Source organism: Cyanistes caeruleus, chromosome 1, assembly GCF_971803275.1.
Source record: "Cyanistes caeruleus chromosome 1, bCyaCae1.hap1.1, whole genome shotgun sequence".
NCBI lineage: Eukaryota > Metazoa > Chordata > Aves > Passeriformes > Paridae > Cyanistes > Cyanistes caeruleus.
Genome location: NC_141701.1, coordinates 103,058,031 through 103,077,595, shown reverse-complemented (window position 1 = coordinate 103,077,595; position 19,565 = coordinate 103,058,031). Strand labels below are relative to the sequence as shown.

Sequence of the window (19,565 nt, the reverse complement as noted above, 5' to 3'; positions counted from 1 at the left end):
TGGGAACACCTTAACTTTCCTGGAAGATATCCTGCCATCTGTGGATGAAATTTACTTCTGCCTTAATCTGAAATACAAAGACACAAGAACAGTTCATAACAATAAATTCTTTTAAATTTAACATTGTCATATCTAATCTAAAAGAAATTATAATGTTATAATAAGTTACTTGAACACAGACACGTGAACTGTGTTCTGTGTGTAATAATTGATTTACACTTATTTAGTTCCTCAGTTTTCAAAAGCAGATCTATTTGGAGTGACAAGGCAAAAGTTTTCTATCAGCAGGAGTTGATGAAACCAAAGATAAATACGAAAATATAGATACAGTGGGCATGCTGGAAATTGATTAGCTAAAGAAAAGGCTGAAGAAACCCTTTTGAAACCATAAAATACTACTGGCTCTCTTTCCATAACTGCTTCTTTGAAAGCTGTTCTCATGAAAAGTACTGCTCTTCTGAATTAGACCAAATCAGATGTGGAGATGATTCTTCACAAATGAGAGTTGAAATACAGGCATATAAAAATGTTAAAATTTGCTGCTTAATATTGTAAAGTTGAAAGCTTCATGATTTTGCAAGCTTAGCTAATACTTTTGAAGGACAGTTTACTGTAAGCTTGAAACAGGAAATGGATAGAACTGCTCTGAATTGCTTTAATGACAAAAAATATATTATTTTGTAAGGTACTGGATTTTTCCCTCATCTCCTTTTAATTCTATCTGAACAGATTCAAAATTATAGCCTTGACTAAAATTATCTGCCTTTTCAAGTTTCTTCTTTTGCTTTGAAGAACCAAGTTGGCACCTCACAAAAGGTAAGTTTTAAACACAGAGAGGAGGAAGAATGTAGGGGAATTGCAAACATTCCTCTGAAATCTGCTCTGTAAATATCTAGTTTATGGCACTTCACAGGTTGCATCGTTAATTTGGAGCCCAGCATATTCAAACTCAGAAATTTACCAGTGGAAGCTCTCCATAGCATTATCATTGGAAAAGGGAGTAAGTAGACAATACTGTATATTTCTCTTACAGTTTTCTAGCCCTTTCTCTCCCACATTTGCAAGTTTTCCATAGAAGACAAAGGTCAGAAAAAAACGTTAAAAAATAGATCAGAGAAAAGAAATAGGATGTTAATATTTAATATACTTATTCCACTTCTCTTAAACTATTACTATATTCCCTTTTAACAGTTCAGACTTCTAATCACTTGACAAAAATGCACGACTTTGCAACCCTGTGTTAATAGGTAGCTCCTTTGAGAACTGCATCATAGCTCTACATGAAAATCTAGAATGACCTGCTTCACAGAGAGAGAAGGATCAAGTAATATTCCTTCAAAAATTTTGGAAAGCCTGTGTATAATGATATATATATACCCATATAATAGGACTTGAGTATGGGAAGGTGTTGAACTGAAGCTGTCAAAATTCAGTCCTACAGTTAAAGGATGGGGACAGTAGCCTGTGGGATGAGAAATCTTTACGAATAGCAGCTGTGATTGTGGAATACATCCCTGACCTTCCTTTTTAGCCTATCATTGGGTAGAAAAGGTTCAGCTATTGTGAATGCTTGTATTTAGACATAATTAGAGTTAGCTTGGCTCCCTAGCACGGAGATCAGTGGTGCAAGTTTAACGAGCACCAAAGGTCTCCAACTTCTTCTTATTAGTTTTTCCATCTTGGTGACTGAACATTTTAAATATTACTGAGATACTTTTTGTTGTGTGTCAGATGTTGGGGGCTGTGAGGTTATAAATGGCTATTCTCCAACCTGCTGCCAATCACTTATCTATGTCTAAATGAGACTGAATTTGCATAACTTACACATAGGGATGAGCGACACTGACCTCACTCTACCTCACCTTCAATAATTCTCTGCCTTTTTCTGCTCTTTTTGCTCTTTAAATGTCAGTCAGTGCTGCAGCAATGTGCAGGCCAAAAGTACTAAAGTGAGAAAGACTTCAACCTAAAAAATAAATATAGATAATTCCCTCCCTATTATACCTTATTTCTAAGAAAACTCAGGCTTATGGGGTGAAATTTAAAGGTGGCTGTAAATTTGTACATGTAATAGACAGGATTCCAGCAACTTCTCAATCCCCAGTTTAGTCACAGGTTCTCCTAATTCCTTATGGTTATTACTGACATTTCCTTCTCATCACTTTTCAATACACTGTGGGAATTCTCTCATCATCTCATTCTTAGATTTTGTTTATATCCTGCACATTTGCTTTTCTTATTTTGCTACAGGTAAGAGGTAAGATAGTAATATGCATTACAATCACAGAGATGGTAAAATGTTTGAAATTATAATTAAAGCATAACTTCAAGAGGATTTGAGTTTAATATGAACTGCTACAGTATGTCATCTGTCAGACTAACGATGCTTACTTAGATTTCCTAGGAATCTAGAGACAATACTTTACGTGAAATGCTTCAGATATTTCTTTTTTGCATTAAAGAAGATAAAATTAACGGCAGTATAATCATAATGATGATGAGGATTTGAATAAAATTAGCTCTTAATTGCATTTGAATTCTGTATCTCTAAAACATTAAGCTCATAACTCCGCTTTGGAACTTCACCATTTTTTTCTTTTATGATCAGTTGGAGAATTGAACATGGGCATCGATTGCCATATGTTTTCATTACTTCAGCAAATATGTAAAAAGAGCAAAATTTATTAGTTCATTGATATTTGAATGAACTGCCTTCTGTAGTTTATTCCAACAAACACATTTTGGTAGAATTGAATGCATATGAGAATTAAAAGTATTTGATAAAATGCAGGTCAATTCCTATTGTAAAAGTTTGCTGTCAGATTTACATTTCATGATAAATCTAGGAAGGGTGGAGATGTAAATTGTGGAGTTGTGTTATTCTTTGTACCTACATTCACATGTACACACATTCATATGTGTGAAACAGGTGTGACTTTCCATTTCAAAGGCAGTAGAGGATGCACAGAAAAAGTAACTAAAGGAAGGTAAACAGTAAAGATTCACAGGTTGAAATGCATTTCCCATCAAAACAGATACTCAGAGCATACTGCCTTCTTGACCTTAAGGAAAAGTCTCCAGCAATGTAAATTGCATTCATAATGAAAATGCACACTGAGTGACAGTGTAATCTATAATACTTTCATACACTACCAGGTACTAGGAAAAAGTGTCATAAATCTCACTCTTTTGAACAAAGAACCCAGCCTCTACTGGATCTTTGCAAAGCTGGAAAAGGATTTTAAAAAAAGGTCTCCAACTGTATCAAGAGCCATTGCTTGTGGTTAAAATGACCTCTCCTCAGTATATTCTAATGGGAAGAAATCCACTTTTTCCTTTTTACCTTGGATTACTGATGTGCGTGTGGAACTAACTGTATGGGACATTGCTTTTCTTAATATGCCAAAATTAAATTTGATTTTACTATTACTTTATTTTCCTGCACTCTTTGCAGGCATCCTGTTGCTTCAGTCAGGCTAAAAAGACATGACCACTAGGAAAACAGTTAAACTGTACTTTTTCCTGCTCTGTGAGGTAAGTAGATTTCATGGATAGGATTTGTTTTCAGAAAGGAAACAGAACAAAACCTGACAGTGAGTGGGATGCAACAGAGAATATTCATATATAACCTATGAGTCAATATATTTCTATGTTGAAACTGTGTCATTTTACAGGCACTTATTCCATGGATACACACGTATTCCAAGTTTGAACTGAAAGAGAATTTTATGGCCATGAAATAAACCTCAGTAAAGGTCGTGTACTGTAGAATCACTGAGAGCTTATAAAGCATTAATGTCACCAATTCCCTGTGGGTTTTGAGATGATATAAAAAAAAGAAGCAAAACAGAGCTTTATGTGGAAAGAGCACTCACAGTATCTAACAGTCCTATGGAGACTAATTTGTTCCAAATATCTAGGCAAAAGTGTCTCCTGCTGTACAAATGCGAAAGAGTAGGAGAAAAGTGTCTAGAATGATTAGCTAGGTTTAAGTAGTATCACAAAGAAAGAAAATATTTTTTTTGGAACTTAAATTATTCCAACCATACATGTTCAAATACTATTCACACTGCCTTACACTCCCCATCACCTAAACTCAAAGACAATTCCAGCTGATTTGCAATTTCAGAGAGATTAGGTCTTCTCCTTTTCGTACTGTCCACCATGGATCATCTAAGGTAGAGCATATCTTGCTGAAAAACTTACATAACAGGAAGTTCTAAATTAAAGTCAAAGGTTTTTGGTATACAACATCAGAGAATCACTTTTGAATGTAATTACAGTGCTTCTGAGAACTGGTTCCAATTAAAAAGGATGACAAAGCTACCAGCCAGAGTGTCAGCACTTGGAGCACTTTGCTGCTTAGTAAGGATATGAGAAGGACATTATCCCCAATCCACCTTTAAATTTCCTGGCGTGTTTCAGCATGACAGAGAAATGCCTGAAATTCATGTGAACAATGGAGATTTTCCAGCTCCCATTTTCAAGACAGGCAAAGTTTTATTTACGTGGCCAGAAACAGCCTATACTTGTATGAGGCAACTGGCCACAGTCTAAGCTTTCCTGGGAGGTGAGAAAATGAAGAGTTCTCTAAGAAACATTAAGACTCCACAGGAGGGCATTTAAGCACTGCTTCCTAGAGAAAATATTTCTGCATGAAGATGAAAATAAATTCTAGTTAAACTTCACAATAAATTTAATTATGCATTATGAAACAGGGTTAGAGGTGAAGGGAAAGTGAAAGTCTTAAGAATGAGAAATGACAATATTTAAATTTGATGTTAAACAACTGCAAAAGAATGTTGTTTTTTTTTAACTTAAAAAGTTGCAGAAAAATGACCTAGTGGGTCATTTTTTCTTTTGGGTCTCAGAGGAAAGCAATTGCATATGAAGGATAACCACAGCAGTTTGATTAACTAAAGCATAGATCCCTACCCGAATCTGAACTGAAGACTGTCGTTTTGTCACCCTCAGTATAATCCACTGAAAAAATCAAATGAGTCTGAAATAGTACTTCTGGCAGCACTTGGTTGGCAGGTTGCTTTTATTGAAGAAAAAATAAAAAGGACACTTTCTCTGTTTTGCTGGTAGCACTGGAACAACTGTGATAAGCAGTGAGCACAATGCCTTGATGCTCTTTGGATGAATCTGTATTTCCCCTTGAGTTGCACAATTTACAATCCAGTGCAGCACATAAAGACATGCTGTGGTAATAGATGTGGAAATACAGCAGACAAATTATCATGTGTACTGAAGGCACCGTTATGTACTGGTGAAAAAAAATTTAAACTCTTAGATGGATCAAGTTTTGATCTGTATTTTCCCTACTGAACATACCACAATTTATTTGAAAATCACAAGAAGATAAAAATAATAGTATAAAAATGTATGAAGATATATCTAGCAATACAAGCACAAAAAAAAATAAAAAAAGGTAAATGTAGAAAATTGAGAGATTTTCACTGGTTTTTTAACCTTAGTAGCAGAGAGAAATTAACAACTCAAAAGGGAATTGCCTAAATTTCAGATATGGTATCCCATCACACAAGCCTCCAGCAGAATCATTGCTTCAGGAGTTTCAAAAGAAAAAATTTTTTATTTTGCTGAAAGCACTCTGGTGGCTCGGTTTTGTTTTTTGGTAGGGGGTATCATAGAGGGTATCACTGATGTTGATTTTCATTTGATGCAGTGTTTTCACTTCCATTAACCTGTAAGACAAGTCACTACATAACAGGAATGTTGTGTAAGACAGAGTAGGAGTAAATTGCTTCTCTTCCTAGTAGAGGACTCAATTCCAGTTGAATCTTTCAATAATTCAATTACATTGGGTATTTTTTTTTTTGGGTTTTTTTCCCCCCCCAGGATATCTCCAATTTACCTATGCACCGTACTTATGTTTGTAACAGTAACAACACTGCAGATCTGTTTGAGTTGACACACTGCATTATCCTGCTAGAGAATTGACCTTGGATGTAGGTTTAATGTGTAACTGGAAACTGCACTGTAAGGCTATGCTATTTTTTTTCCCCTGAAATTCAGGTGGTACCCTTGAAAAACAAGTTCAGGTTGTTGAAAGAGTACTCAATTTGCAATGTAATGAAAATGGATTTAGCATGCACATGAAACAGTTAATTTATTTTCATTACAAGTGACAGATCTGAGTCACCAACCTGCACATGTGATGCATAAGAAGTACTTAAGGAATACAAACCCACTCCTTACCAAGGATACCAGGCTCTAAGCAGTGACCCTGGAAGTGGCTGTTTGGTTTAGATAACTACATAGTGGTTTCAATACAAACCCAGAGTCACAAAAAAATGTGCATGCCCATACCACTGTCTGAATAAATAAGCCAACTCTGCTGGAACATTCTTAAAAAGGTAAAACCAGAAGTGATATTTGTAATTGAAAGAAACAAAGCATCAGTAATGAAAGGAGTAATAATGAGCTATAATCAAAATCACTGAAAAAAGGAACTCCAGGTATATTTCCCCTGAAAACACACATGCAGAGTCATATGTACATGTGCTCAAACAAAATCAATGCACTGATGGAAGAACTGAGCTTTGATTTGTTCCTGAACTTCAGTTATCTGTGAAGGGGACATTTTTTGTCTGTCTTTGCGGGTTCTGCAAGCACACTGCTGATACTGGTCTTCACAAAAACTTAGCTTAGGAAGAACCACAGTCAATGCAGCTGCTTCCTCCTCCACATTTTGAAGATTACAGATAATAGAAGTAATATACAAGAAAATGATTCATGGCTCAGAAATCAAAGTCTTACTGGGAGGATAAAAACTGTACAGCAGAGGAGATGGAAAAAACATAAATCTGAGCTGTGTAAAAAACATCTCCCCTTTAAATTCTGTCTTTGCTATAGAGGAAATGGGACAAAAGGAAAACAGACTCAAGGAGAAAAGCAAATCTAGAGCAGAATAGTCAGTCTATTCCCCTCTGGGCTTATAAAGAGCAAACTGAAATAAAAATCTTTGGAAGTCCTTGGGAAAAGGATACTCTTAGCAGGTGGCAAATACAGAAGCTTTGTGAAAACCGGTATTTTCCTAAGGGGAATGATAAAAGTTTTTCAGAAGGTGCCAGAAGCCACAAAAGTAATTTTGTTTCAATATGATTATTGACAAAAATCTCTGTAGCAATAGCTCCACTATGGCAAGCTAAGTTCTTCAGTCTGGCTTCAAAAGAAATTACCAGATCTGCTTTAGAAGCCTTGATCTACCACCTCAGGCTGAGCTTAGACACAAAAAACCTCTCAGCACACTTGTGTTCTTCTCTGAAGGGAGAAGGCTCAAGGTGCCCTTTTGCATTGCAGTAAAATAGTGTAAAGAGATGGACAAGGTTTTTCTTTTACTGGTTGGCCAAGGTTAAATGCAGGGCAGCTGAGGAGTCCAGGTCCTATTGCATAAGTCTTAGAAAAAATGTAATAGGTCTGTAAAGGGATTTTAATCAGTGTCTCAAAGTTAACTGAAGAATAAAAATTAATAATTTGTCATTCTATGATGCCCTTTTTCTTAATCCTGCACAGAATCAGGGAATATTTTCAGGGGAGACAAGAGTAGTTCCCTCATCCAGTATTACTGTGAAGACTAAGGACTGATTTTCTTTGTTTATACTTTAAATTCCAGTTCTCCTAAGAGGATATTGAGAATGTGCTGACAAACTGTCACTGTCATGCTGTAAGTACAACACATACACTTGTGGTCAGGAAGGACAGCTTTGCTTTAAGTCTGTGTAGAGTCGACATTTGCTAAAAACCCTTGCTTGATCTTTGAATCGTTGCAGCATGAGTGTCAAAAAGTGTCAAAAAATCCCACCAAATTCATCTCCTCTTTGTGTACCTGTTCTCCATGAAATTGGGTAACTTTGCTTCCCTGGTAGATCACCATTTAGCAAAATCATTAGATGTTAAGAAAACATTCCTTAACACTAAAATAGCAAATAGGAAAGAGACATCCTGGGTATTTAATCCAAGGTTCAAAATAGGCCCAAACCAGATTTATGGGATTTTTGCTACAGTGACTCAATGAGTCTTCATCATTCTGATAGAATATGGCAGCTTAAGCAGATCTTTAGAGGGGTAATAAAAGCCCATTTTGCTAACCGCTTTTCAAAATGCAAGTAGTGTTTTGTGCAGTTAAATATGAAGAATACTTCTGGAACACAAAAATGTGTAATCATGCATAAACCAGTTTTCTGATCTTTATCTCCAACAATAGCCACTACTCAAGAACAGCCTTAATCAAGTAATAAATCAGGCAAAAGAAAAAATGAAATTGTCATTTGTGGGACCAAAATAAAACCTATATTTCTGAAAGAAAAATATTGTTATTTTTGTAACAGGAAAGCACTTAGGATTCTGCAATCTTTCTTGGTTTGTGTCAAAACAAATTGCACTCAGATGGATGATTTTCAGATTTACTTTGGGCAGTCAATAATGTAGGAACAGTTAATTTTTGTGGCCTCTGATGATTAATGGATTCTTGAGAATTTGATGAGCATGGGAAGAAGTGAATTGAATGAAATGATAAATATCTTTGCTTTCTTTAAATGTCTTTGCCCTCAAATATTAAGCTTTGAGCTGTCTCTTTTTAAGGACTGCAAAGGCCATCAGCTCTGTGGTACTCTTACTCCTGTACTCAGCTAGAGCTGTGAGTTGGCCTAGGTGACATGTCACTGTCACTAGATGTAACACAGAATTAGCTATGAAGTGAGTGGCAAATTATACTGTAATTCTGGTGGGAAAATATGACTTCATGAGCTGCAAAATATCCCTGGACTATGGGTTAATATAACACATGGTATGGACAACCCTCAGGGCAAGACAAGTTGTGATGGTATTGGTTGCAATCACAATGAGAAATTCTCCTAAATAGGTAAATTTTTATTTGACTGGTTACTTTTTCTACCATCTTTGCAAGCAAAACAAAAATCTGCATTTCTTAGACAGTCTTCATGACTATAACTGAATTTTATTTACACATGCAACTGAATTTAACTGCATGAACTGTTCTGTGATGTCACTCAACATCTTTAGTACTAATAATGTTGGTTTTGATGCATGCACATATGCAATACAATACACCAAAAAAACCCAACAACAACCAACAAAAAACAAAAAAAAAAACCAATTGGCTTGTGGTTTGTTGTTGTTTTTAATACTTTTCCAGAAATTTAGTACTTTGGATCTTTCTTCAAATTTGGAACAAAAGCACAGTTTAAAATTTTGGCATTTTCTCTGGAATGGAAACCTTGTTTTCCACAAGGTGAAACAGCAACTTTGTATACATTGAAGAAAGAATACAAAAGGGAATGTTTAGTAAATGTCCTGGGAATATAAAACAGGAGCTTTGCAAAGGACTGGGGTTTATATTATCTCCTGTGAGATAATATAAATAATAATATATCTGCGATACCAGATTTCTGACAATAATATATGGTCATAGAAAAAAAATTCAAATTTATTCATAGGCAAAGTTTTTTAAAAACTACAAATAATATCTGTAAAGTTCATTTTCAAAGGAGAAAATTAAATTAATCAGAATGCTAGGAATACACCCCTTCAGTTTCCCAAAAGGCTGTGTCACTCAGTCACACTAATAAAGGCTATTGCCTGCTCAGATGAGGTTTCATTTATACTAATATTTAGAAATGGCTCACACTTTAGAGACTGACATTTCTGTAAGCACTCAGATTCAGGATATGAGGAATATGGGTGCAAGAAAAATAATGTTTGTTCTTTTGTGTCATCAGTTGTAAGAGCCCATAATAAAAAAGTTCATCAAATATAGCTGAGATACAAATAAACACAGACTCACCTGTGATTGGTCAAACACCATATATAACAAGCAACAAATATATGATGTGAATATTTCTGCATCACCTCAGTCTTACAGGCTGAGTTATAGTACTCTTTACTATGGATGGATTTTGTATTATTTATAGATCATACAGATATTAGTTGTTTTATATTAAATCAGACAACCTTTCCTTACTGCACCTATTATAAGAGAACTGCCTTAAAACACAGCGGAAAAATAAAATGTGTTTGTCAATTGCACAGAGTTTGAATTTTTGAAGTGTGATTTAGAAAGGCCTTAAACAGTTGCTCTGCCTTTGGTAGTGGATTTCACCTCCTGAAATATAAAACAGACTGAATCAGGACTACAATTTTCCTCAGTGCATTCTAATTTTGAGTGTGTGTGGAGTGGGAATTTAAACATGATACCGATTTACTCCATCACTAGGTGAGGATGTACACCTCTTATCAACACTCAGTCTGGAAACCAGAGACTGCAACAAAAAAATCCCAGTGCTTTACATGGAAACATCTAGTCCTGGTACAGCTAGCATCTGATCAAATCTTGTCCAATTTACACACCTACAACCAGAGATTAGTGATGAGTTTTGCCTTCATGGTACCATTTATATCCTATAAGCATAGTAATGATAATGACACTGACAAGAGCACCCAACAGAAGCACAGATGTTGAGAGATATTAATATGCAATCTCTATTACTGCTCATCTACATAAACTTAGTTGAATAATCCAAGTTGCCACATTTGCCATAAAATGAAGAAGTATATTGGTATTTTAAATTAAAAGGTAAGCCATAATATGTATATTTTCATAGACAAAACTTCTTGAATCCCATCATGCTTTCATGGCAAAAGGTCTTTTGAGCAGACAGCCATAAGTTCCCAGGGGTGTCTCCAAAATTAGCCCTTTCCAACTGAGTTTCTACTCAGGAGTATGAGGAAGAAAACCAGAGAACTTACTATCTCCTTGGCAGCGCACAGGACCCACGGATACCTTGGCTTCAGACCCAGGCCTGTCAAGGTCTCCAACCACCACCTGGCTGACTGGTAGGTGCTCTTTGTACGACAGCATCCCACTGTCTTTCCTCCTGAATTACAGAGACACAAAAAGAAAGCAATTGTGAAGCATATGAAATAATTTTCCTTGATCTAAGCACCAAAAGAATAGATGTGCAAAAATTGTATGCAGCTCAAACCCCATTTTAGCTAACAAGACCACAAAAGTTCAATTTATAGTCATGTCTTAGAGCTCCTCATTCCAACTGCAAGTGTTTTTCTTATGCTTAGACCAAATCACTGTGCACAGTTTCAATATTTTTCCTTTATTATTTCAAGAGATGAACCCAACTGGCATTGTGTTCTTTCTTCCAAATAGAAAATGAAATAAGCAATATTTAATGAGGTACTTTATCTCTCAGCTGGTTTGCCTCTGTGGGTTGTTTTTTTAGGTTTTTATATTTTTGGTTGGTTTGTATTTTTTGTTTTGTTTTGTTTGTGTTTTTATTTTTTAATATAAACACACATATAAAAGGCTAAATTATCCACACAGGAATAAATGCCCTACATATAGTATTAAGATTATAATTTTGGACAGAGAAGAAACAAAAGAAATACTTCTTTTTCTCTCTCTTCTCCCCTGCCCCTCTTTCTTTTTAGCTCTATCCTGCCACGTAATTGGGTATCTAAAGCAAAGAACTTTTTGATCTAAAATATCAATTCCTTTGTTCAAAAATAACACAGGATGAAGGATTAATTCAGTATCTAGAAAAGTTAACAAAACCACACAATATGACTATAACTGAGAACTTGTAATGATTTCAGGAAAATTGAAAGTCTTTTTCATCTCTAACTTGGATGACTCCAAGGTTGGACTCATTATATTGTTAATAACTGGGCAGCGCAGCAGGGATCTGTGATAGTGTTCAGATCTGTGGTAATGTTCAGAGTCTTCCAATAGCACAATACAGTTTTCCTGTGGTCATCCTTATTTGGTCCATCTGAAGAGATGGAAAGCAAAACACTCTCTTTAAAAGAAGCACAACTGAATTAGTTAAGAGAATAACCATCATAGTTTCAAACAACAGTTCACTGGAACTAGTGCCTGTTCTCTGTCAGGAGGAGAGTAATAAGAGATTTAAATACTAGATTTTTTCAAATAGCAGGTGACTGTTTTACTTAATGTGTGTATTCTTTCCCTTCAGAGAACGTGCTCCTTTGTTTTATATAACTCTGAGTTGCTGAGATCATTAACCCTCTTTGGCTGGAGCTACACCAGGTGCTCTCTCGGTGAGGTTGCTACATTGGACATTGGTAGAAAAGGAGGAAAGCAGAGAGCAGGAACCCTGGCAGGCTGCTCCTGCATGTCGTGCTGGCTTGTAGCACACGGCTTTTCATCCCCAGATCACCATGCCCTTTACAAAGGCATCCTTTTCATCAATTTGGAAACAAGCAGTATAAGAAAAAGATTAAGGGATGTTCCATTTAAGAAAGAAAAAAGTGAATAACAAAGACAAGTATGTGGACCTAATCTTCATCACTGGTAAAGACTGCATCCATGGGATCCACTCCCTTCTAATAGAGGATAAATGTAGGTCATCACTTTACTCTTTCTGAGGTTTTCCTCTGAGACTTTCTCTGCTGATTTTTACTCTTTCAAAGAATATTTTAAAGTTGGACATATCAATTTAAAATAAAGAATGTTTTGAAGAGAGGTAAAAAGAAAACTATTGGCATTTCTCTTTTTTTCTTTTCTTCCTTTCTCACAAAACCAGCTAATATTTCAGCTCCAAATAAGGGCGCTAAAGGGCAGCAGCTTTCCTGTCACCAATAGCTTTCACCTTCTCTGAAGGAAATAAAAAGGAACAGTAAAAATTTTCTCCCTCTTTACTGATCATTTTTTGCTCATTTTAATATTTTATTTATGCACTTAGTGATATGGTCACTTTAAGGCTGTTGCCATGACAATAAATGCTAAATGTTAGAGTTCTTTACAGAAAAAGCCTTATTTTCTGGTCATCATTTGTGTCATCATTGTAGCAAATGCATTTTCCTGTGCACTGAAACTATTGAGGAATAGGAGTGCTGAACTAAGAGCTGAGAGAGATGAGCTGCCTCAGAACCTGGGTAGTTCTTTTGCTCTTAACAAAAGTGGGATAATGATGATTTTTTGGCCCACACAAGTGCCAATAAGACAAATAGAGAGCAACTGGCTCAGTTATGCTTTTCTAACATGCTTGTATTTCCTCTGGACATACTAATCAGTGCTGACAAAATTAAAAAAGTTTTAAACCAAGGACTGATTATTATGCCTGTCTTTGTACAACACACTTAGAAATAATCATAGCTAGAACACTCAATTCCTGCAAGTGGTAATGCTTCTGACGGTATTTAAAGACTTTGCACATTAATAGGGTGGAGAAAGTCTCTGAAGTTTTTCCTCACCAAAGAAAATCCCCTCAAGAGAATAAAGATTGAATTCAGAGAGTGTCATATTCCTATTAATAGCCAAATGGGAGATGAATGAATCTGATCAAATCCTGTAATTATTACCAGGAGATATTGATGAAATCTCAGTGTAATTTTCTACTCCTAATTTCTTTTCCTATATATAACAGTCTGCAAAGTGCTTCAGGGTGCCTTTGAATGAAAGTAGCAGATATTAGTGTGAGATTTATCGTTGTTTTGATTGTGATCATCTACTTACTCTTTATAAGCATTCAGTGGTATGTAAAAAAAAAAGCATTATATATGTATCAGCAAATGGCATATTCAAAGTAATGATAAGGTTCTGTATCATTATTAATTTGTTTATATAATGATTTAATGCAACCAGACTACTGCTACTGGAGTAATTTATTTGCTCCCATTTTGTTAGACTTCACTTAATTATCAGCCCAGCCATACAAAGTAAAATGAGTAAAGGATGTACTACGGGTTGGAATGGACTTGGTTTTAAAAGGTATGGTTTAGTGACTTGAGGAACTGAAGTTATTTTGATAACATAAATAAAACACCTACTGGACTGAAAATGTAGTGTTAAGCACATATAATTTAGTGATTAGCAGTGGTTTGAAGAATTCAAACTCTGAAGTATGACAATTTCAAAGGTATACAATTTTCCACCTCTCACAAGACCCAGGTTTTTACTATGTGAGCACCACTGTATAAATCCCTGCATTTCTATAATCTGTCTGAGGGAGGTATAAAGCAGTTTATTCCAGTTAGGATCTGGAAACCAATGCCTGTGAAAACATTGTGAAATGCACAGATATACTGAATACTGGTACTTTCTCTCATCCAAAAATATCTGGCAAGAATTTTATTTATATTAAAACTGCTAAGAAGAATGAATATTACAGACAATTTAATGAACAATGCAACTTTGGCAGCAAATGTAATAATCTACAAGTAAGTTACTTGGAAATAAGCAAGATCTAATTAACACAATTAAAAACAGGGCAAACAAAAACTAGGATTAAAGCAAAAGCAACCCTTGAAAGGTTTTGATAAAATTTAGCCAAATTTTTAATAGACATAATATGCAGCACAAAAGCCATGCTTTTAGATTCACCCTATATCCAGGGATCTGTCTTTTGGAATTATAAACTGCAAACCAGGTACTCTATGACAAAAGTTTTTATTTCCACTGGATTTTGCTGTTCTCAGGGATTCTTATAGCTCTTTTCTCCCTTTCCCACGTGTCTTGCCACCTCAGGTGCCCTTAGATGTTAAGTTTGAGCTAATGACTCACCCTTGATTTGTCTGACAAGGGGTATTATGGAAAATTTCTCATTACTGTATGGGGTCATAAAAACTGACAGAAGATCATAACTCAGTTTAGGTTTTTTCAATACTCTGGCATTGGACAGGATAAGATCCTAGGAAATATGTGGCTCCTAAAAGCAAAAGAAGGAGGAACTCTTACAGTTAAGACTGATCTTAATTAAACTTCTCTAGCGTGCATAAAATATTTTTACTTTTGAGAGCACTCAACTCACAAACGTCTAAACAATTTGATGAAAAATCATCTAATACCAGCACCCAAATTGCTAACATAAATCCATACTTGGACTTCTATTAGTAAATATAAATTATACCAAAAACATGAGGCTGATGGTGCAGCATTCACAAATAATCCTTGTTTAAAAATTTCAAAAGGTTTAATTCACTAGATTAAATTAATTTAAGGGTAGATACACTGAGAAATTGGTCAGAAATATGTCTCACTAAAAAAATCCACCAGGAAGGAGACTGCAAAAATGGACAAGTTCTCTTGCCTGAAAGGACTTCTTGACTTTCCTTTCAAGTAGCAGTTTGTGAGAAAACACAGAGAAAGGTGAATAATGGAAATAGCAAATGGGGCTCTGTTTTCCTTTGAACAATATGGAATCAGTTTCTAGTGAAAATATGCCTTTTCTGAGTATTTGCTCATATTCTCCTTCCAAAAGGCAGCTGAGACTGAAAGTCTCTGCAAGCAGAGCAGCTCCTCTTGCAATCTTCATTTATTTAGTGTTATTTTTAAGAAATAAAGGAAATTTATGTATTCTCATCTTTTGAGGTCCAGCAACTGTTCTGATTTGACTTTTAATTTTTCTTATTTCTATACTGAGATATTTTAAGAATGAAACCTAGGAATTCTACCATGCTGTAATTGATCTTTTCATCTGTCAACAATTTAATCAATATTATGCTGGAGTTTAATTTTTAAGTAAGTCAGGGAACATATGTGACATTTCCTTTAGAAGAAATGCTAAATTGGGATGTCCCTTTCACCTTGGGTAATTACAGAGAAAAGATTACTTGGGATTCAACTGAAGCCAAGAAAAGAAACTTCTGTGAATATAGAGCTGAAAATGGATGATATGGGATTTTTTAAAGGAAAAATTGACATTGGAAAGGGCAATATCTTTCTCAAATTTTTTTTTTTTCTCTTAGTTCAGTTTCATTCGGCATATTAAAATCAGTATTATTATTTGATCTCAAAATATTTCAAAATTAAAAAAATATTTCAAAAAGCAGTAGTTTATAAAAATATCCCACAATTAACAATGTCTCAAAAGTCATCCTAAGGTTTTAAAAGCATTGTTTTATGACTGAAATGAGAAAATTCTCTGAACAGGTGTAGTCAATTGAAGGGCAATATAATGATGCCCCATTCAGCTACTCAACAAGTCCCAGGAAGTCAAAAGTCTGTGTTTGTATATCATTTTGACAGAGAGAAATCTACATTTACTCCATGATCCCCTCACAGATGCTGAACTTTCCCATGGAACAGCAGGCTACTGTAGCTCTGAGGGAAGAAAATCATGAAGAACTCTCCTGAGTATTTCCACCTGTTTTAAAAATTACCTAATTTAAAACACCAAGAATTTTAATTACACTTTTGTATATCTGAATGAATTACAGTGGTTGTAATGCTTTACTGTGTGGACATTAGAATTAGTTGTCTAATGAAATGTACATTTCTAATATCTGTACTACTGAATGTACTGTTGCAAGGTCTATGCAGATAAATGATGAACTCTTTGCTGTATCTATGCTACTGACTAGCCACAAGCCTTTGGATCACATCCTTTCCAACTATCAGACCAAAAGTACTTCTGGCAGGATTTTTAGGGCACAAGGATCTGTATTGGAAGAAATATTAAAAAATCTCAGAGGTGCAGCTCAGAGGCTTCATTTTTTGGAGTTCTCGACGACTTTGACAGTTTTATTTTGTATGACTGAAAGAGCTAAATAAAAATAATTGACTATGACATGACAAAATAGCAGATGGCTATAGTTAATGCTGACTTCAGGCCCTATATTCCAGTTGAGTTCAATACAGTACTGAAGTGCATAACTTTGTGTTGAATTTGGTCCAGAAAACTGAAAGGAGTATGGTACTCACTGCATCCAGAAAATGTCAGTAAAACCCAATTGTATAATAATATATAATTGCATATCTACCACCACTCCTACCCTTCCACTGGCACTTCCTGCAGTGCTCATCCTCACATGACATCTACACATATATCTCATGCAAAACTGAAACCAATCTACGGCAGGCTCATTGGGAAAACAAGGATGCTGTGACTTAGCTCATGTCTTGGGTTGTTTGTACAGCTTTGGCACCTAATATTTTGGGAAAAGGTTTATACTGATTACACCCTGGAACAAAGAGCTTGATTAAATAATCTCACAAAATCTCCATACATATGATAAGAGTGACCAAAAGAGGGCAATGAAGCACGCGAGAGGTCTGGAGCACAAGTCCAATGAGGAGCAGCTGAGGGTGCTGGGTTTTGCCTGGAGGAGGCTCAGGAAAGACCTTATCACTCTCTACAGCTGCCTGAGAGGAGGTTGTAGAAAACTGGGGGTAACATCTTCTCCCAAGTAACAAGGACTAGAGGAAATGGCTTCCAGTTATATCAAAAGAGGCTTAGATCGGAAAAACATCACAGGTTTGGATGATAGAAAATTTAGGTTACTTGCTAGACATCACATAGAAAAAAGAATACAAGCCCCCCACTTCTAAATGGTAATCTAAGTAACAAAGAGCCAAAACATAGTAGAAGTAATGTCACATATTATTAAAATTCCATGTTATTGTTTGACTATCTATTTCCTTTCTGTAAAAGCCCCTACCACATCTGTACTGATACTTAAGAAAATGTAGGTATTAGAGCCTATTTTTCAGTAAGCTCTTCCCATTCTACCTGACCTCAAAGTTTAATTGTACCAACCACAACATCTTGTTTTCTGTATCTTTAATCAACTCATATTCTTTAAATACTGTGTTTCAAAGGTGTTGCCTAAGATCTCATTTTCAGTCCTTAGAAACTTGTACTTTAATTTTGTCTCCAGTCTCAGCCCCAGAAGATTGCTTCCTATACCACTTTCATGAGTATGTGGAGGAAGGCAAATCCCCAGCAGTGATCCTTCTCTCAAAGTGGCACTTACCCCATCAGGACAGATGACCAATTTTATTTAGCGTTTCTTACATAGCACACAGATTGTACATCTGTAGCTCTTTTCTCCTCGTGAGGATTTCTAACCTATTGCTGTTTGAATCTGGACTCAGTGATCCTACAAATTATTATCTTTTTTTTCTGCTTATACTAGTAAATAGACAAGTAGTTTCTAATGGAAAAACAGTTAGTAAAAATAATCTAAAAATGAATTCTGCATCAGGACTGTGATTTTTTGATGCTGTTGTAATCATTTGTTAGATCTATGAAAGGCAGACCCCTTAAAGGATCCAGCAATTGGTGAGTATATGGGGAATAAACAGCTATTTAAAACATGACAAAGTCAAATGGAAGAAGAAATTTGTGGCAACCATAACTAAACAAATAGCCTACCAAAATGAAACCTTAAAAGATTATCTACAAATTGTGCTATAAACATAATGAATTATGTTTCTGTGTCTACTGAGGAAGGAAAGTGGGGTCTATTATCATGAAAGCACTCTAGTTAAAGGAATTAAATATCCCACTACAAAACATTTTAAATGTACACCCATTCATCAGAAATAATTATCTGAAACTGAATGCTCCAAGATATTCAAGCACATTTAAAGCAATGGTGCAGCATAGAGGTAATTAACAGATGTCTTTATTCATTATGCAAACTCTTTGCTATCAAGCATGAGCAAAAGCAGGATACTTTCCCTGTGCTAGTAAACACGTACATATATATCTCTTAGAATTGATTTAATTTCAATTAGGTTCCTTTTTCAGTGCTTTTGCTAAAACGATGGATGACCTTGGTTTGAGGTGATATGCAAATTTATCTGTAGGTTAATTTCTTCCTGACCTTTTTGTGATTCTGTGCTAGCATTACCCCTTGTCTGTGTGTGTGTATATCTCCACACACAGTGGAGTAACCGGAGAAAGGAGGGTTCACAAGATACTTACTGAAGTTTTTTTAAAAAATTGTAATTCCTGCAATGTGTACAACTGCATCAGTTCCAGAAGCAGCTGGGTTCTAGGGACTGTACACAGAGATTCTCTCACTGCATTTACTCAAAGCATTATGAGAAAACTGAGTGTCAGAGATTAGGATTTGAGCCACAGGGAAGGCATGGTATGCCACATTTTGTGCTATATATTAGGCTAAATGCAGATGGCCTTGTTTGGAAAAATCAGTTTTTCTGCACTGACTGTAGCATGTCAAGAGTTTATTTAGCATTTTGTTGATCACACTGATACAGGATTAGTGACCTATTGCTTCACTTTATTTCTCTAGAGGGTTTCCATTATCCTTTCTGTTAGCCTTTGAGCTCAGCTTTCCTTACATTACATATCACCACTTTTTTCTGAACAAAAGACTGGCACAAACTTAGCAGAACTCACCATTTACTTCCTAACACAATTCCATCTGCCCTCAGCCTGTCTTTTCCTAGTACAATACTTGACGAATTCCCCCAAGATTTTTTCTACCAAGTCCTCTGTGGCAGCCCTGACTGCATGGACTGAAATGGCTCTGGGCCACAGGTTTCTAACAACATGTGACAATATGGTCATGAGCAAAGGAGACTGATGATGAAGTGAGTGAAATTCCCCCTCCCTCTTATCTCTAAGAATGGTACTTTTCAGGACTCCGAGCAATTCTGAGTAGATTTTACGGGGAAGCTGACCCTGAAGCAATCAAGTTGTGCTTCTCTGGTATTTCAGACTGTGACATTTTTATCAGCATTAGGTGAAGACAGAAATTAAAATATAATATAATATAGTACAGGTTGAAAAGCCTAT

General features: G+C 35.6%; 1 protein-coding gene across 6 annotated transcripts in view; it reads right to left on the bottom strand.

The window, feature by feature from the left end:
- The window catches only part of CNTNAP2 (contactin associated protein 2), a 1,014,544-nt gene that overhangs the window by 150,570 nt on the left and 844,409 nt on the right, over nt 1–19,565 (bottom strand). For all 6 annotated transcript variants that reach the window (XM_086845653.1, XM_086845662.1, XM_086845669.1 and 3 more), the window contains one exon: nt 10,792–10,919. In XM_086845653.1, coding sequence (XP_086701779.1) covers nt 10,792–10,919 — 128 coding nt within the window. The remainder of the gene's footprint in view (nt 1–10,791; nt 10,920–19,565) is intronic.